We start from the raw sequence: 20,620 nt of genomic DNA, 5'->3' as shown, positions 1-20,620 counted from the left end.
TTGCAAAAGTCTTGACATTGTTGTATGGAGATGTGTTCTCCTATAGTAGATGCAATGAGGTATCATGTAGTATGGCAGTGCATGAAAAAAGACTTGAATGCGTATAATGAAATATTTTCATGTCTAGCTAGACAGTGAAGTTTATATGAAAATTCTTAAAGGATTTAAAAGGTCTTAAAATGATTCCATTGAGTACCCCAATGACAGTAAAATCACTTAACATAAAGAAAGATCAATTTTGGATTTCACGAAAATGGTTAGAAAGTACCAAGTCTTAGTGCAATTGATGCACTAATGTATCATGCTATTACTATCCATGAGATAATGCTTTTATTGATATCCAGGCAAGATATAACCCCACTTTTACTCGTGGAGACATCAGAATGAATCAAATAATGATATGAATTTATTGATTCTAACCAATATTATCAAGATTTGTTGGTTATGAAATGCAGGACATTTATATGATCTCTATAAAATTCGATCTCAAACAAATTATATGTGAGCATGTGAGAATGCTTCCATAATATGGCGTTCTACATGACAGTCAATTATTGAAACTTAGTCAAGTCTGTCAAGATAACATCAACTTGTAAAGCAAGTCAGGAATGTATCTGGCTGAGATCAATATCTCAACACATTTTGCAATCATGTGATATTTATTTGGAGATGAAGATTCCAATAATATTATACGAAGCTTGCATAGCTCACTTGAAAGAAGGGTATATCAAAGGAGACAGAATAAAGCATTTCATTAGATTTCTTTTTCAGACCCGATCTTCAGCTTAAGGTGAAATAGACATTCAATAAATTCGCTCTATTGATAATTTTGCAGATCTGTCAATTGAAGCATTACCAACCTCAACATTTGAGAAGCTAAGATACAAAATTGGAATGTGTCGTCTCCAAGACAACAAGTGAAGTTCTGATCAGGGGGAGTAAAATACGCGCTGCACTCTTTTTCTTAATCAAGGTTTTTGTCCCAATTGGGTTTTCCTGATAAGGTTTTAATGAGGCAGCTATCAAAGCGTATTACTAGATATGTGTACTCTTTTTCCTTCACTAGGATTTTTTCCCACATGGTTTTTCCTAGTAAGATTTTAACGAAGCATATTATCTATTAATGGACATTCAAGGGGAGTGTTGTAAATAATATTATAAGTGAATTTCCATGTATTGTAAAATATGTATTTATTTATACTTGGAGAGCAAGGTTTGGTTGAAGACCAATGTAACTAAGTAATAACTATAGTTTCTATTGGACTAATCTACTTAGAATCTAACTAGTTACTTGGTGATCAAGAACTTCTCTTTCTATAAATAAGAAGGTTTTATCTCCCAAGTAAGATATCAAAATTATGGCAATAAAATCTCTCCTTAAGCTTCCTTCCTAATTCTCTTGTTTCACTCTCAATTTGTATTATTTTATAACAAAACTAATATTATTGGATTATATGCACTTCCTAGTCCAACTGGTCAAACGCATCACTAATTTAATCTCTAAAGGGTTCAAACCTAAGCTCCAACCTATGAGTTTAAAATATTTGAACCTCATTGGTTAATAAATTGAGGTGGAAAAGCAGACGAACCCGAAAAGTTTTAATATAAGCCTGACATTTGTTGCATGGGGCCCCAAATTAGTGGCCATATTTCACTTTTTAATCTTAATTTAATAAATCTCCAAAGTGTATGTGAATTAGATCAACTAAGTCTTTATATTAAAATTTAGTTACTATTAAAAAGTCATACGAAAAATACTACAAATTCAACTTTTCTTATATCCCTTTGATGAAAATATATTTCAAAATATTGCTCAAAATTTATATCATGATTTGACTATCGAACTAGTGAAATGCCCCCTTTCTCTCCCTCTATATAATAGGAAATCAATAGAAGCCCCTTGAACCAGGTGCTTAGAGACACAACTCCACAAGCATAACGTCCAATCATGTTATACACAAATCCAAAAAACTCAAATGCTCTAGAAAAAATGATCAAACTTTACCACACTCATGAACTTCCCCAAAATCAATGTTCTTCAATTCTAGTCCAAACAATCGATGCACCTCTTCCCTTAGTATGGTCTTTGGTCAGAAAATTCGAGAAGCCACAATGCTACAAGAATTTCATCAGCGGCTGCACTCTACTTTCTGGTGACGGTGGTGTTGGTAGTATAAGGGAAGTCACCTTAGTTTCTGGATTTCCTGGTAAAAAAAGCATAGAAAGGTTCGATTTTCTTGATGATGATATGCATGTGAGTGTGTTTAGTGTTGTTGATGCGGATCATACTTTCTTGAATTTCAAATCTACTATCACTTTGCATGAGGATAAAGAAGAAGATGATCATGGGCTAAAGAAATATACAAGTAAGACAGTGGCTATTGAGTCTTATGTAGTGGATATTCCTGAAAATAGTTGTAAAGAGGATACGTGTGAGGTGACTAATAATATCTTGAGATGGAACCTTAGATCTTTGGCCTGGGTTGCTGAAAATATGGCTACTTCTGTAGTTTCTTCCTTGGAGTTGAACAAAACTAAAATTGCCTGTTAGATTTCTTTTATATGATCCTCCTAGCTGTTTTTTTTTTAGTTGAATATTGATGTGTTAGTCATCCACATAATGAATGTCAGTAATGGATTAAAGGTTAGTCTTTTCTTCTTCCGCAAACTACTTAAAGGTTAGTCATTCATGACATGAAATAACTTTAGTTTTCCTGCATAAAAATTAGCACCATTAATTAGTCATAAGAAGCGATTATGGATAATACTCTTGCATAATTCACTATGTTCCTCACCCGGTAGACAAGTTTTTATGACCTTTTACTTCAAAGAATTCGAGTAACGATGTATAATCGCCACATGCATGCATGTCGATTGAAAGGTCGTCAGGAATTTAAATCGTGGCAAACTGATAAGCTGCACACGAATGAAAATGTTGTAGCAACATGGCACGTTTCAACGTCATGAGCGCCGCAAACTGATATCGTGTGTTATTTTTATTTTTTGCTCCTTTTTTCCTTTGTTTTTTCTTTTTCTTTTTTATGAATAGAGTATAGAAACTGTATTTTGATTTTATGTTCTGCTAATTCGATCCGAATAGACATTTCTTGACATATTGTGATATTAGTTAATTTGCCCGAGCTTGGCACGGCCATGAATGATCTCATTGAACTTGCTAATGATCCTTCTCCAATATTTGAATATTAAATAACAAACTGCAAATTGTTGTAAAAAATAAAAATATTGAAAATACTTCAACTTAAAGTTAATATTAAAAATAACAAAAGGCATATTCTCGTAAAAATCATATATGTTGAAGATATTCCAACTTAAATTAAAAGATAATGTATGATATAAAAGTATTACTCTTTAATCAACTTTTTTTTCTTCTATATATTCTTTGATATATATATATATATATATATATATATATATATATATATATATATATATATATATATATCACGGCGTATTCTATACACCTTCAACAAATTTATGAAATGATCTTTCTGAAAATTTAGTGGAAAAATGAGAGATTAAATTATAACAATACCAAAAACAAATATATAAGTAATATACATAAAAAATCTAGAAAAAAATGCTTAAGCCAGAAAACCAATTATGGATTAAGGAAAGGCATTAATTACATTTGTACTTACTCAATAGTGTAGTCCTTGAGGAGAGAATATGTAACCGTTATTTTTCCTATTAATCCTAATTAAAAAATTATAAACATCAATCGACCTCACTTGTATTGTGCCCAACAAACTTCTTAAGGCCATTGAGAGGATAGTGTCAAGTCTTCATTTCAGAATTTACGTTGTGTTGAGATACATTCCTTAAATTTTATTCTAACTTTGGAGTTACTACCCTTTTGTCTTCATAAACACATTGAAGAATTATTTTCAATTAGTAAACCTTGCGCAGGTACATGTGAAAACGTAAGCGCATTCTTCAAATGTTTATTAAAGTATCAAATAAAAAAATTCTCCCCTTATTCAGCATGCCTTTTTCTCTTTACCAAAATTTCAACTTGAAAAAAAGCTCTCTCAACACCAATCAAATTGTCAGTTTTTCTTCTTTAATTTTTTTGCAAAATTTTGATGCTTTAGCAAAATCAAGAAATAAAACATGTTCTTTTCCAACATTAGTTTGTCTTATCATTCATATAGATAATAAGAAAATTGAAGAGAAAAAGAAAATGTTGGAGTGACACTATACATGTACACCAGATAATAATCATACCCAAAAATGAAAGCCATAGTACTATTAAAAATCAATACATAAGAGTACATATACAGAAAACAAAAATCATGTAAATAATAGTGTCAATGACCCCAAGGCAGATAATTAAACTACGAATGTAATTCATCAAGTTTGTTACCTTCTTTACTGGAAATTTTAAACACCTCCAAAAGCCTACTGCTTCTCCAAAAGCATTATCTGAAACAACAACATCTATTAATAATTAGATTAAATAAAGAGCAAAAGATACGTATATTGATTCTGAGTAAATGACATAGGAAATGGCAGCGTATAGGCAAAGGACTGTGGAAGAATATGAAAGTAAAAAATAGTGATAAGGAACGTGGAAATGACAGTATTGGAAGTAATCGACATTAGAAATGGATGAAGATGAAAGTAAAAAAGTAATGGCATTGAATGAATGAAAGGGGCGTGGGATTGTGGTCTAGGAATAGGTGGAAATTAATTCACTAATAACTAATAATTAAGGAGAGAGAAAAGTACAATTGTTGGGAGACATCGTCTGGAACTCGGACACAACTATTCGGAAAGGATATGTCGATTATCTTTTTTACTAATTAATTAATTAATACAATAAAGGCAAAAAATTGAAAATTAAGATAAATATAAATGCTGGGCTTTTAAACTGTCACGTCAGCGGGCCTTTGTCCTGTTTATATATATATATAAGATTGTCCTTCCTGATTTATATCAATTTTTAGTCTCACCTTGTTCATATTGATGTAGAACTTTTGTTTGTTGGCTCAATGATTTACCGATACAAGTAATAATTAGTTTTGTCCATGTGATACAGTTTTTTTGGGAGGGTCTGATGTGATCAAAGATCTTTTAAAATTTGAGAATCTTTTGATCTGCGATTTCCACAACGGTGGGCTTACTTTTACAGAAATTTCAGTTCTCTATATTGTATGCATTCACATATTGAAATCTTACTCTGTCCCACTAAACGATTATAATCCCAGCTTGTGCAATCTAAAGATGAATAAGAAAGGGATTACAAGATGAGGAACTACATTTATCACTGATAAAATGAAAATTCAGGTAATCAATTAATATGATTTTCCTACATTATTACTTAAGAGAAGCTAATAAGGCTATGAAATTCGACGGCAAACATAAAAAAAATGTCATTTCAAGGGGTGTATGAATTAAGCAGCAAATTTGTAAGACTTGATCCTTTGCCCCTCAGTTTGGTAAGAGGAGAGGAAGGGAGAAACAAATGAAACAAATGGATTAGTTAACTTAGCACATTTAATATTGAATTAAACGAAATATGTGATTTTGGTCCTTGAAGCTAGTGAAAGTTAATTATTACACGCCTTTATTAGGTGATTTTGCTTAGTACGGTTTGTAATTACTTAGTGATAAGGTAATATTAAAAAATAATCTCTCTTGATTGGTTAAAATAAAAAAGTAAAATAGAAAATCTATTATTATTATAAGGGCCAAGTAAAAAAAAAAAATAAAAAAAAATAGAACAACAGAAAAAGGAAAGATTAGACTAGGTGAAAAAGATCCCACCATCAACTAATCAAGTTCCTTTGGCTCATCAAGACTCACATTCTAACTCTAGGCACTAAAATATCTCATGGAAAATTTTTACCACGGGTAAGGAAGGCACAACAAACAAAAGGTAGGTGAGGCTCACCCTTTGGTAGACAAGTGGAATGAGTAGGTCCCACCAGTAACTTTGCTTTTCACACCTTTTATTCTTCTTCTTTAAAATTCGATTGATCACCTTTGTTCACCCTTTCTAATTTATTTTTCCTCTCACAGTTATTTCTCTGTCCTCCCCACTGTTATTTTGCATAGTTATTTTAGAATCAACGTCTACTGGGACGATTTAAACATTACCAAAGTTTAAATTAACCTTTGTTTTTTTCTGATAATTTAAACATTACAAAAGTTTAATGTTATAAGAAATGTATATGAATATCGTTTGAGATTTTAAAATTAAAATTTTTTATTATCTTTTATACATGAACAAATTGAAAAAAATATATGAGTTTTTGCTAAAATTATTTGTGTATAGCAGTTAAACAACTAATTAAATGCTATTATAGGTATATGAGCCCGTTTAGGATTGGATTGAAAACAATAAAACGAGCATAAAGTTTTTTTTAGCTTTTTAAGATTTGGGCTGACATTATAAATCATTTTTCTTAAAATAAAAGCAAAAAATTAGTTCGAGTAAATTCAACTTTTTTTTTTTTTTTTTTTGGGTTATAAGTTGTTTTCGAACATATAGTTCTTTGAAAAAATAAGTTGAGTAACTTAACTTTTTTTTTTTTTTTTTTATAAGTTCGTTTTCGATTATAAATTTTTTTTTTTTAAGCTAAGCCAAACGGGTCCTATAACAACCAATCGTTATATAAGACAATAAAAATCCGGCTAAACAATTTTTTTTATAGCGAAAATTGATTGTATTGCTAAATTCCTATGCTAGCCAACTCTCCATTTAGGCAAGACATAAAATTCAAGGAAGATGATCTTAAAAGCAAGACTAAAAATATAAACAAATTCAGAATAAAAATGAAACGACAAACGAATGGTTGTTATAGTGATTGATTATCATGTAATTCCACTATTCGCTTGTAGGTAATTTTTACACTATTAAAATTAGCATTGACACTCTTAGCTTGTCGTTATTTCTGAACTATTAACATTAACATTGACAAATTTTATATTAAATTCTTACAAGAATGTGCAACATACAAAATATAGTATAACCATTTATTTTCATAAAAGAACTGCTAATAATAATCATTTTCCCAAAGAAATAAGAATATGTTACCATTTATTACAAGAGTTGAAGGTCGGGAGTACGTGGATAGATTTATTTTTGGGCATTTTACATAAATGGCAAACATTTAGGGTTTAATCAAGCTGCATAGCTAATGTTTCAATATTTACGTTCAGTAGCAAATCGGTCAAATTTCCCACATGTGTATTCGCTTTTTTTTTTTTAGCCGTATTCGGAATACAACAATTTTTTCCAACTGTATTCGTAAATATAACTATCTGTATTCATAAATTGGCTTGTTGTATTCATGAATACAACTATTAAAAAAAACTGAATACATATACACCAATAATATAAAATACACCAAAAAATTAACAAATATGCCATATTTTTCTGTATGTATATAACAAATACAAGCGAAAAAACTGTATACAACATAGATACACCAAAAAATTAACAAGTACGCCATATTTTTCGGTATGTATACAACAAATACAAGCGAAAAATTATTATATACACGGTAAATATACAACAAAAACGGTGAAAATCTACATTTTTAGATACGACGGAAAAAATTTTTGGTGACTTAAAAACTCCGTAATACAACAACATTTTTTATCGTTTTGCTTCCAACAATGCTCGCATCCGTTATAGATGCCGAGCTTTTTTCATTTTTGCTTCTAACAATGCTTAGATCCATCGCTATTTGGTCTTTTCCAAATAGATGCGAGTTTTTTTCCCTTGTTGGCGCGGAGAGAAAGGAAAAAAGGATATGGCGATAAGAACGGAAAAGGGGAAGGGCATGCGGTGACGGTGGTGAAAAAGGTCACGGCATTTCGCCGGAACTCCGTGTTTGTGGTGGCGGCGGCGGGGTAGTGGGGAGAAGAGGGGGAAAGATAGAGAGATGGGTTGGAAGTGAATAGTGGGATGAGTATTCTATTTTTTGTGTGTGTATATATATATATATATAGTTACTAAATGGTATTAACACATAAATATTTGCTATGAGAAGTAATTAAATTAAACTATAGCTACTAAATGTCAATACCCACTATTGTTTTTTATATCATGTAGTTATTCCTTTATTTTTTTCTCGAAGTGGAAAGTGAACAAAAAGTATTTAGTTTTACAATTTTTTGTGCCATAACTTTCATAATACAACTAATGAGCATAACAAAATAGTAAATCTATTGTTGTTCCTTCCATGTTATTACCTTCTCCTTAAAAAAAAAAAAAAAAAGAAAAAGGTGTGGGGGGGGGGGGGGGGTAAAACAAAAAAATACGCCGATCAGGCATACTATGTGTAATGATTTCCCCCATTCACGATAAATAAAAAGATAAAAAGAAAAGCCATTCCATTTCGACAAAAGACCCACACCCAAGTTCCATTGCTTTTGGTTCGCTATCCCGATCATCCGGTACTGGTCATTGATACTGTAAAAGTCATTTTCTTACTTTTGTGCCAGCTCATAATCTAAACGGGTCGCACATACACCTTAGTACATGTTCCTCGTCGCTGAGGACACCCCGAAGAGCGGGGGATTTCGTGCCATTTCTAATAGTTGGCAAAAAAAAAAAACGAGGCATTTGTCTGAGAGGAACTCCAATTAAAAAAAAGAAAGAAAAAAAAATGATGGGAAAGGAAATGAAGAAAAAAAAGGTGTCAAAAGTACTGGTGGGACCTACAGTTTCCACTTTTCTAACCATGGGTGAGCCTCAGACACATTTTGTCGGTTGTGCCTCACCCATGGTAAAAGTTTTCATGATGATGGTACTCTTTGGTGCTTTTTTATTTGTCTAATTAAAAATAAAATTCTATTTTTATTCATTCACTTTAGTAAATGAAGAAAAAAGTTACTCTCTCTGTTTTAATTTATTTGAACTTATTTTGTTTTTAATCTGTATCAAAATGAATGATCTTTTTTCTAATTTGAAAATAAATTCACTTTATGAATGATTTATAGCCACACAAATTTTCAAGGCTTATTTTAAATCATAAGTTTCAAAAGTTTTTTCTCTTTCTTAAATGTAGTGTCCAGTCAAATGGTTTCATATAAATTGAAACGGAAGGAGTATTTAATTTATAGGATAGGGACAAATAAAGGGGTACGGAGGGAGAAGTTATTTGTTGGTCACAAATCAATGGATCCACATGTACTGGCACTGCACTCACAAACTCTCCACTAGTGTACACCCTCTCTCACTCTCAAAGAGAAAGATGAATATTTTTCAAATTTGTAATCTTAATATTTTATAATATTCATGTTATTATAAAAAAAATTCTTAAGAACAAAATTAAGAAAATAGCTATTAAATTAGAAAAAATTAGAGCTCGTTTTTAGGAGATGCTCTAGTGGTAATAAGAAAATCGTGGCATATCAAATGAACAAAGCAGTACGAAAAAACTGCTCATACTTCTACCGAAAAAGAAAAAAAACCTGATGATATGTTTTCTCTTTCTCAAACCGAAAGGAACTTTATATCGTCAATCAAAAAGAAGAAAGAAATATGGCTTTGCAGATTCACCGTGCTGTTGTCTCTAAACTTGTTTTATAATTGCGCAAGATGTATCTAGTAGCAGAAAACACATGCTTTCGGAGAATCCTGTATACACAATATCATTGATTTTGAACCCCAGTTCAAACCCTTACCTACAAGGCTACAACACATGCGCCATTTCAATTTACTAGTTTAAGTTAAAAGTTATTATAATTACCTTTTAAGTGATGCACTTGTGTTGTTAAGTGCATAGAGTTTCTCAAACTTCAACTGAATAGAGTTGTTTCAAACAGTTGATTGAATCATTGAATATCACATCAGCTTTTTCATGACCAGTGAAAATGTGGGGTTTCCAAGTGTGCACCATAAAAAGATGCCCCTTACAACTTGGTGAAAATGAATTATAGCCGTTAGTTTAGTCACCAGCTGTAAATAGGGACAAACAATAAATATTTGAAATTTTGAATTAACTATGAGCAACCCAATTCATGGTAATATATTAAACAGAAAATGCTTTTAAAATATCCTTACCTACTGACCTCTTCTTTTTTAATAGGCGTTTAGACATGCGATTTCATTTCAAATTATGAGATGAAATTAATTTTTAGACATATGATTTTATCTTTAATTTTATCTCATGAGATGAAATTCTAAATCATTCAAAAAGATATGATTTGGAATTTGAAATCATGATTTCAAAAAATATAAATGTAAAATTTACCCATACGTTTATATTTTGTAAAAAAAATTCATAAGTTGGTAGATATATTTACCAATCATGTTTACTAATCATAAGTTGGTAGATATATTATTCGTACCATGTGAGAGGATTATATTAAAGAATATCAGCTTACATTACTATTCATGTTAAATTTTCCTTTTTATCGAACTAAAGTCATTTCAATTGATGTTATATTTTTAGAAAAGGCGCCCACTAATAAAGATATCGATTTTATTATTTAACTATGATTTACTCATTTGGTAAGATTGTATAAGAATTGAGAAAATTTTGATGATTTTCACAACTTGTGAGGTGTTTATATTTATAAAAAAATTATAATTTAAAAAATTTAAATTACATATCGAAGCATGATTTCATCCCATAATTTGATCTCATGATTTCATCTCACGATTTCATCTCACGGGCTCCTTAAACAATTGTATTATTGCACTCTGAAAACAACTGCTAACTGTTGTTCATTCCATATCATCCTTTAGACTGAGAGCCTCAAAAGGCACCTTTACTATATAAACAGAAATGCCTGATTAAAATCATTTATTGGACAATGTTACTGGAAAATGGGAAATAAACAAGAAACCTATCTTCTCCTTTTTCTTTTCCTGATCTTAGCTGCTTTATCATCTCAAGTCTATTGTTTCTCTAGTGATTTTTCAATACTAGACAGACCAAATGAGTTCATATCAGATGGAAGAGTTTTCCAACTGTTCCAAGAATGGAAACAGAAGCATGGGAAAGTTTACAAGGATGAGAAAGAGGGGGAAATGAGGTTGGAGAAGTTTAGAAGGAGTGTGGAGTATATAGTGGAAAAGAACTCAAAGAGGAAGTCACCTTCAGACCATTTGGTTGGTCTGACCAATTTTGCTGATATGAGCAATGAGGAGTTCAGGGAAGTTCATGCTTCAAAGATAAAGATACCCTTTAACAAGAGACAGATTATTCAGATGAAGAATGTGGAAACAAATCCAACTCCAATTTCTTGTGATGCTCCTCCTTCAAAGGATTGGAGGAAACATGGCGCTGTCACTGAGGTCAAGAACCAATACCTATGTGGTAAGCTCACTTATGTTCTTTTGTTCTTTTAAATTGATCATGTTACCAATAGGTAGATGCTGTTTTATCTGTTTGCCAGTCAGTTGGCCTGAATTGTAAGGGTTCCCCTATCTCTTGAAGTCTCTTACAGTGTTTAGTAACTACCTTGTTGCTTATTGGTTGGAGGTGGTTGTGAAGTTCACAGCATAGTACTAAGAAATAAATGGTGCTTCTATTTTTTTTTATTTTTTTTTATTTTTTATAAATGGTGCTTCTATTTAGTCGTTATGTGGATAGAAAAAAAGGATAAACAGCTAGTAGAATGATTTGAACATTCAGTTGACAGGAATAAAAAGGGCAATCAGTTGATTTTATTCTGTTTCTCTCTCAGGTTATAGAGCATAAGAGTGCAGTGGTTTCTTTAATTTGATTTGCTAATGATCATAGAATTTAAAAAATGAACATTGATAACTAGTTTCCACCCGAAAGATGTGCTATTGGAACTTCCCTCTCTTCAATTATGTAACACAAAAAGGGTAAATGAAGATACTGAATACCTTCTTTAAGCTTCAAGCTTGACTACAATCTTGCTCAGAATCCAACCAAAACAAACTAATTCTGCTTTGTTTTAAGAAATATATCTTCATGTCCTGGTGCTTTTAGCGCTTCGTATACCAGTACTTCGTTGGGGTTTATAAATAGCATTGGAAGCCACACCAAAGTTGGATTGACTTATATTAGGTACATGTTTTACATCTAGGCAGTTTTAAGCATTATGTTCCCTGACACGAGCAGTATCAATGGCAGAATAGGCAATCTACAAATTGAGCTAACTTACAGTCTAAATGGACCCTCCTTTGGCTAAAGTTGCTGGTCAATATTACCGCTACTATGGGCGCTTCCTGCTTTGCAATTTCATAACAATTAAGGAGCAATCCAGATGATCTATGGTCTTTAAATCTATATTAGTGGAGTAATTATTTTGATTTCTACTAAACATTTGCAGGAGCTTGCTGGGCATTTTCAGCATGTGGAGCCATGGAGGGAATAAATGCAATAGTTACTGGTGAACTTATTAGCCTTTCTGTCCAACAACTTGTCAATTGTGATAATTCAAGCAATACCGGCTGTTATGGTGGGTATATGGACCCTGCTTTTGAGTGGGTAATCAATAATGGTGGCGTCAATTCAGAAGTTGATTATCCATACACAGTCTCTCAAGGCGCATGCAATATCACCAAGGCATATGATGATCAATTTCATATCAAGTCTTCTATTCATTTTTCGAAATAATATCCTTCTTTGAAAGAAAATCTTGATCATTGTTCCTCAACAGGTGAACCATAAGGTTGTAACAATTGATGGATACCAAGATGTTCCACCGGACGAAACTGCCCTTCTTTGTGCTGTTGCTCAACAACCTGTCAGTGTGGGCATCGATGCAACGAGTGCTGATTTTCAACTATATAGAGGGGTACTCTTATCTGTTACTCCTTCTTCACATAATTCTTTTCCCTTCTCTCACAAATCCCAAAATGACGTGCACTTTGTTTCTTTTGTATTATGGGAACAATGCAGGGAATCTATGATGGAAGTTGCTCTAGTAGTCCAGATGACTTAAGCCATGGAGTACTGATAGTAGGATATGGTTCTGAAGGAGATGATGACTACTGGATAATCAAGAATTCATGGGGTACATCATGGGGAATGGAGGGGTATGGATATATAAGAAGAAAGAGTGATTTGCCATATGGTGTTTGTGGCATTAATTCCATGGCTTCTTATCCGACGAAGGAGCTGTATTCTGCACTATCTCCTTATCTGTCTCCGCCCGTTACACCACGTCCTCCACCATCCCCTCCGCCCCCTCCACCACCTTCTGCACCATTTCCTTATCCGTCTCCAGCCGTTCCATCATCCCCTGCGACCCCTCCACAACCTTCTGCACCATCTCCTTATCCATCTCCAGACGTTCCGCCCCCTTCACCACCTTCCATACCATCTCCTTATCCGTCTCCCAACGTTCCACCATCTCCTCCACCTTCCACACTGCCCCCTCCACCACCTTCCACACTATTTCCGTTTCCAGACCTTCCACCACCTCCGCCACCATCCACACCGCCCCCTCCACCACCTTCCACACCATCTCCTTATCCGTCTCCAGACTTTCCACCACCTCTTCCACCATCCACACCGCCCCTTCCACCACCTTCCACACCATCTCCTTATCCGTTTCCAGACTTTCCACCACCTCTTCCGCCCCCTCCACCACCATCTACACCATTTCCTTATCCGTATCCAGACTTTCCACCACCTCCTCAACCATTCCCAACACCACCTTATGCACCATCTCCCCCTCCACCTCACCCACGATGCCGTCCGCCTCCTCCGCCATCCCCACTTCCACCACCATTCTTTCCACCACTTCCTCCACCATTCCCTTCGCCCCCTCCACCACCATCTCCACCGCCACCTCCACCACCATTCTCTCCACCACCTCCTCCACCACTATCCCCACCGCCCCCTCCACCACCATTCCCTCCGGCCCCTCCACCACCTCCTCCATATTCCCCTCCGCCACCTCCACAGTCTCGGGCGCAAAAGCGTGCGCCCCGGGCGTTAACTTTGATTTTTATTATTTTAAAAGTGTTTTTGCTATAGATTATGATTTTTATTATTGGTGTAATGATATTTGTACTTTATGTTATTATGTTTTCATGTTGTAGTTATTTTTTCTAAAATATATAATATAAATAAAGAAAACAACTCTCATAGAAAATAACATGTCATAAATAGATTTTGTAGATGATTATGTCTGAAAATGGTTGGATAGAGATTTCATAGCACTATGTTCCTCAAGCAACTTTATCCATTTATTCATTGCTTTTATACTTTTTACCCTTCTTCTTCTTTGAAATATATAAATAAAAATCAATGGAAATATTAGTTGAGGGTGGAAAGGAATTAATGTGGAGATTGATGATGAAGTGGCTGAAGATTTCATTTTAAAGAATATCTAGGCTATTTTTATTTTTACGGAAAAGACTCAAACATGCCATCCATATCTAGGCTATTTTTTTTATTTTTATGTGTGACTATTTATGCTTTCTTACTCAAATAATAATTTATAATGACTCAGTCATTTTTTATATTATAATACCGTGGCCTCCAATTAGAGGTCTCACGAATTATCCAAATTAATAAAATATCTCCATACACCTTACCCACCCACAATCATAATCTAGTTGAAGGCCACGTGTCATATATGGTATTGTAAAACCAGCTTTAATAAAATATGGCATGGATGAGTCATTTTATTAACGGGCGATGGCATAAATGAGTCAAACTATTGATGAGTGGCATAAATGAGCCATTTCCTATAGTTTGATGGCATAAATGAGCCATTTCCTATAGTTCGATGGCATAAATGAGCCAAACTATTGACGAGTGGCATAAATGAGCCATTTCCCATAGTTGAATGGCATATTTGAGCCTTTCCCGTTATTTTTATGTGTTGTTACCTTTCTCAAATAATAATTATAATAGTTTTTTTTATATTATTGGTGATTATCTCTCGGGTCTAGAGTCTATCGGAAATAACCTCCCTACGCCACAAAGGTAGGGGTAAGGTCTACGTACATCCTACCCTCTTCAGATTCCACTTGTGAGAATACACCTTATGTTATTGGTGTTGTTATATTATTGGTGATTTATTTGAATTTATTTGCAGAATTTTAATGAAAATTTTAATTTTGCTTATATTTTTAGTAAAAAATTTATAAAATAGAAGATAAATGAGACATACGCCCGTAGATCCATGGACTTACGACCCCGTATCTTGAGACTTACGCCTCGCCCCGTGTTGTATAAAACGCCTCGATTCGTGCTTCTGCCTCTTAAAATACTGATCTAAATCAGGATGGATCATGATCGAAACTTACCAAGCTAATATTCAAGACCGACACGCATTTAACAATCTAATATCCACTAAGCGAATCCTTTAAATCATGTCATATCAAATAATTCCATGGAATAACATGCATGTTTTCCGTTAAAATCGTTAGCTACCAAAAAATGAAGTTAGAGATTTGTTTTTACGGGTTTAAAGACAAGTAGGTCGTATTCAATCCGGAGACTCTCTCGAACGAGCTCGGGGTTTGATTGTTTTTCTTATAAGGGATACAAGTAATAATATTTATCTAAGTTAACAGTGTAAATGGAAAGTCAGAAAATCACAATAATGTTCAGATCTCCGGGAGTAAGTATATTTCTTAGCCAAATAATAATACAAAAAATGAGAACTTGGGTACAAAAGTGTGATGATCCTTTCTTCTCTCCTAAGTTTCGTTTATATAGACAAACTCTTGGCATGTTATTTCCCTAGGTGACGTCAGTCTAGTGACGCAACTTGGACTCTGCGCGCAGTGGCACTTTGCTCGATGACGGCTGATGTGATGGGAGTTGTTGGGAGTGGGAGGCAACTGTATAGATCCGTTTGAGACTATTGCGACTGCGGAAACTTCTCGCCTACACTTTGAGTCCCCTGAGCGTGCTTTCTCTTTATATTTCAAGACCCGAAGTCTCCAAACTCACCATTCCTAAATACCCTCGGGTGTTCATACCCGCATACAAATAGTCCCCCACTTTTTGGACTTTCTATTTTTGCAAAATATCGGGAAGTGGAAGAGAAAAGCTGTCAGTCATCAATCTCGCTATATGACAATTCTTGAGAATCACGCCCTGGGACAACTGTTGTTATTATCCTCTCACGCCATCACTTAGCATTAAATGCTCTTTGCTCTTAGACTGTAGGGTTTCGGGAAACGGAAGGACCGTCACGTCCTATTGGCTTTCACGCATCGACATATGGACAATCACGCTTTCTGAAGCGCTTTTTCAAGGCGTTGATTGATGTTTCTCTAAGGATGCGCACTGCTTTCCCTATATAAACCAACCATCCTAAAACATTACTTTCATCCTGACCTCGCATCACTAATAATCATGTTCCATCTTTATTCATAGCAAGTTAACGATGAATCCTTTATCTTCAATCTCCAGCCCTTCAACCGTGAGACCCCTACCGATATTTTACTTTTTAAGATGAATTTCGCCTTGCTTGCTGTCAATACCTGAAATTCTCTGGCCATCTTTTGGCGAAACCCGTCCTTTGAAGCCCTCTCGAAACTTTTGGTTTTCGGGAGGGGTTGTCTTGATCAGCTCTGACCTCTGCGTAACAAAAAATTCTTCCCTCTTGGTTAGAGGCAAAAGACCTGCTCCCATGATACCTTCTTTTGCCACTCTCGATTGGCTGGGATTTCGCTGGCCAACCGATTTTTCAAGAGTTTTTCGCACAAGGTATAGTATATGTGTGGGACGACTGATACCGCGCGCTTTGGAGGTAGTTGGATGCCTTTGTTATACTCTCGAGTGTGGTGTCCATCGTCTCTCACATATTTTATCCTTCTATGATTTTTTACCGGTAACGTGCTTTCTGACTCAAATACCAACGATACGTTTGGTAACATTCCAAATACGACCAGTACGGTTATGGTCGAATTTATGTAGCGTACCTTTATGAACAACACCATTATTTTTAATATTAACATAATCTCCGACTTAAGAATCCCTAAATATGTAGTATGCGGGATAACTCCTTTCTTCCTAAATGCACGCGAGAGTGAATCTCGCGTTCGTAATCTTGATCCAGGCCCTGCCGGCATTTTTGATGAAGGCTGGAGAGAACTCATGTGGCTTACCAGACTCGCCGGCAAGTTCGATAAGAGGTCCGTCATGATTCTGCCAACTCAGAGTCAACTTTAGTTGCAGCGTTGAAGGTGGAACTAGTGACTTATGCAGCTTTTCCCGTATTTTCCCCGTCCGAGGACTTAGATGCGCCCCCGGTGATGAAGTCTGGTCTCGCTAAGGAGAAGAGGAATCCTTGGTGAATCATAAGGCGTACTCCTCAAGAGTCCCGACGACTGAGGTTCCAGCGGGTAAGGGAAAAGGGGTGATGTCCTCTATTGACGGTGCCTCCAGATCCCCCGAACTTCAGGAAGATGATGCCGTGATGGCGGTTCAAGGGGCCCCTACCATGCCTGTGCCTTCGGAAACGCCTGCCCCTGCCAACAAGCCAAGTGATATTCCTTAAGTTCGACCTCCCTGCCTGGAGTACTCTGTGAATTTTTTTGGCATTATTTTAGAAAACAATATTTTCTTTTACTTTGTGTACTTGGATACTGCCCGAGGTTTTCGGGGTATTTTTGCTATGCTACAAAATTCACATGTTTTTGTTTATTGCTTTTTCCGTGATTATTTGAATTAGGATTGATTGCTCTCAGCTTACTCTATTTATGTTGATATTCTTTGTGGCTGAGTGTTCGTGATTTACTCGGTTCTTTGAAGTGGAGCAGTTCAACCAAGAAAATCCTTCCACCCTCAGGATTCCTTATCAGAACTATGCTCTGGCATGACCATGAACGCTTATGTTTAATGTATACGACGCCTTTTATGTGTCATCGCATTCGTGTGCTAGATGCTTAGGCGATCGTTTTCCCCAATCCGGGAATATTACTTTCGGCCGCATTCATTATGATTGGGACTTTAAATCATCCATATCATAATTAGGGAGGGGACCCCTTTGTTTAACTGCCGGCGAGGAGGACGTCTCGACCTCGCCTTATTTCGGCATAAGGTAATGATACTGTCACGCTTTGAGGACAATGCGACCGTGTCGTGTGTTCGTGGCCAGTCCTACAATCATAAAAGGTTACGAAAAAACGTGAATTGACAAAGAAGAAACTCATACTTTCAGGGGCTTTCAAGGCCTAATCGTATCGCTGAAGTCGATCGTGAATTTCGACAAACAGGGGGCTCGGATGGCTGCCCGAGGCAGGTAGGATAGCTCGTACTCGCTCGCTTCGATTGACCATTTTGAAAGTCAGCTTGAGAGATTTTTGGTGCGGAGCTACTCTTGTATCGAGGCATCGGTCACGACCGTAACTAGATGGCACCGAAAATAAGGTCTCAGCTTTCGTGTGGCCGTGATCAGAGCCAGGACCAACTTCTTCGAGTCTGGATATCGTGGCTTGCCCCCGGTTAACATTTTGCTGGCGTAGTGGATGGGAAGCTGTTTTTCAGCTTCTATTCGCACGAGGGCGATGCTAATGGATATCTTCGAGACAGTTATATAAACAAATAACCTTTTTCTTTCCTCCGGTTTAGCCATTATGTTAGTGATAGCTAGGTAAGTTTTAAGGTCCCTTAGGCTTTGGTGACATTCTTGCGTCCATAGGAAGCGATGATCCTTTTTAATGAGCTTGAAGAATTCATGACATCGGTCAGTTGCCCGGGGTATGAATCTTCCTAAGGTTGCCACCTTTCCGGTTCACCTTTGAACCATTTTGACATTGTTCAACGTATCCGACATCGACCGGATAGCCTCTACCTTATCCGAATTCATTTCGATCCCCCCGACTCGAAACGAGAAAACCCAAAAACTTGCCCGACCTTACTCCGAAGGCGCACTTCTCTATATTCAGTTTCATGTCGTGGCGTCGCAAAAAGTCGAAGGTTTCGGCCAAGGACTCCAGGTGGGTCTCCGCTCATCGGGACTTAACCAGCATGTCGTCGATGTAGACTTTCATAGTTTTACAGATTTGCTTCTCGAACATTTTGTTAACTAACCTTTCGTAGGTAGCCCCTGCATTTTTAAGACCGAAAGGCATAAAGTTATAGCAAAAATTACCATGGTTAGTCATGAACAAGATTTTCTCCCGATCATCCGGGGGCAAGCTGATCTGATTGTACCCCGAATAGGCATCCAGAAAACTGAGCAACGCATGACTGGCTGTGGCATCTATCATTTGGTCTATGTGCGGTAAAGGGAAAGAATCTTTAGGGCACTCCTCGTTCAGGTCTTTGAAATCCACACACATTTTGAACTTGTTAAGTTTCTTGGGTACGACCACACGTTAGCTTGACCACTCGGGGTTCTTAGCTATTACATACGCACATGTTGAGCAAACGAGTCACTTCTTCCTTGACGAACTGGTCTCTTATTGTCGATATGGGCCATTTCCTTAGCCTGACTGGATGTGATTTGGGTCCACACTCAATTTGTGGACAGCTATATCCGGAGGGATCCCTGTTATGTCAAGATGAGATCACGCAAAGCGATCATAATTATGAGTTAAATAATTCAAAAATTCACTCATGATCCCGGGTGATAGATCCGAGCCTTGCTATACCTTCTTTTTAGGACATTCTTTGAAAAGCTCCACAATCTTAAGTTCTTCGATTGTTGAATCTGCGGGATCGTTATCTGGGGGCAAGAAAAAACCTTTCGGGAGAGCTTAACCCAGGCATTCTTTATCGTCCAACTGCTCCTTGTTTGCTTCGGATCCGTTACCCGGGTTCGGCTTCTGTAATTGCTATTGATTGCTGGAAAGCCACTGCTGCTAGCATATCCTCTCTTTGACTGTGGAAGCCATCCCCTTTAAGTTCTCTGATCCCTCAAGGTGTAGGGAACTTGACTTTCTGGTGATAAGTCGAGGGAACGACCTGCATCGCGTTTATCCATGGTCTTCCGAGGATCGCGTTGTAAGTCATATCCCCGGACACAACATCGAAGGTTGTGATTTGCTTCACGCCGTCAACACAAATAGTCAAATATATCTATCATTTGGTCATCTCGCTGGACATATTGAATCCCGCTAGCACCTTAGTCGTGGGGACAACGGACTCTTCCTCCCCCATTTCTTTTAGAACCCTTAGCTGAATGATATTCGCCGTGCTCCCAAGATGAATTAAGACACGCTTAATGAAAGATTTATTAATTGTTAAAGATATTACCAGGGCCTCGTTATGGAATGGGGAGAGATTCCCGCAATTAGCCTCGGTAAATGATATGTCTTGATCTTCTGCAAATCCTGGCTCTCGTACGGTGGTGGTAACCGAGACCTTCGATTTTTTCGTGGAAATGTAAGTGAATTTGTTTGCCGTCTTTGTGTCGAAGATCATATAAATGGTATGCGTAGGCGGCAGCGTCTGGTTCGATGCGTAGGCAGCGACGTCTGGTTCGGCCTCTGTCCATCGTTTCGGCTCAAGTTGAGCTTTGCCCGGTCGCTGATGTACTCCCTTAAATGCCCAGCGCGCAGCAATTGCACTACCTTTATTCTCAAGTTACCACAATCTTCGGTAGTGTGCCCGTGCGTGTTATGATAATGACACCATAACCCCGTACTTCTTTTCTTCGGGTTGTAATAAATGGCATCGGGAAATTTGGCTTCCTTCATGGTCTTCATTACCGACACTATCTTACGTTGTCCGATGCTAAAGTTATG

The 20,620-nt window shown here is 36.3% G+C and overlaps 2 protein-coding genes and 1 long non-coding RNA gene across 19 annotated transcripts in view; 2 read left to right on the top strand and 1 right to left on the bottom strand.

Annotated features, from left to right (window-relative positions):
* Window positions 1–1,990: 1,990 nt before the first annotated feature.
* On the top strand, window positions 1,991–2,551 carry LOC132047732 (abscisic acid receptor PYL12-like). Its single transcript, XM_059438736.1, has one exon. It carries the CDS (start codon window positions 1,991–1,993, stop codon window positions 2,549–2,551), a length of 561 nt encoding a protein of 186 aa, XP_059294719.1.
* Window positions 2,552–10,734: 8,183 nt separating this feature from the next.
* Window positions 10,735–13,202, top strand: LOC132047731 (zingipain-2-like; the record flags this gene model as incomplete). The annotated part of the gene is made up of 4 exons (XM_059438735.1): window positions 10,735–11,300; window positions 12,286–12,521; window positions 12,616–12,753; window positions 12,858–13,202. Coding segments are annotated over exons 1-4 (1,212 nt in total), but the record flags the coding sequence as incomplete, so codon positions are not given.
* Window positions 13,203–13,218: 16 nt separating this feature from the next.
* The window catches only part of LOC132044145 (uncharacterized), a 21,518-nt gene continuing 14,116 nt past the window's right edge, over window positions 13,219–20,620 (bottom strand). For 11 of the 17 annotated variants that reach the window (XR_009412052.1, XR_009412063.1, XR_009412060.1 and 8 more), the window contains 2 exons: window positions 13,414–13,530; window positions 13,219–13,344 (listed from right to left, as the gene is read on the bottom strand). This is a non-coding gene — a long non-coding RNA (uncharacterized LOC132044145). Of the gene's footprint in view, window positions 13,345–13,413; window positions 13,594–20,620 lie in introns of all 17 variants that reach the window. The other 6 variants (XR_009412056.1, XR_009412041.1, XR_009412054.1 and 3 more) reach the window with 1 other exon arrangement.

This window comes from Lycium ferocissimum, chromosome 2 (assembly GCF_029784015.1).
Source record: "Lycium ferocissimum isolate CSIRO_LF1 chromosome 2, AGI_CSIRO_Lferr_CH_V1, whole genome shotgun sequence".
Taxonomy (NCBI): Eukaryota; Viridiplantae; Streptophyta; class Magnoliopsida; order Solanales; family Solanaceae; genus Lycium; species Lycium ferocissimum.
This window is presented reverse-complemented; position numbering and strand designations above follow the sequence as displayed.

Excerpts from the sequence above, each read along its gene's own strand:
- LOC132047732 (XM_059438736.1), top strand. The coding sequence starts at position 1,991 with ATGATCAAACTTTACCACACTCATGAACTTCCCCAAAATCAATGTTCT.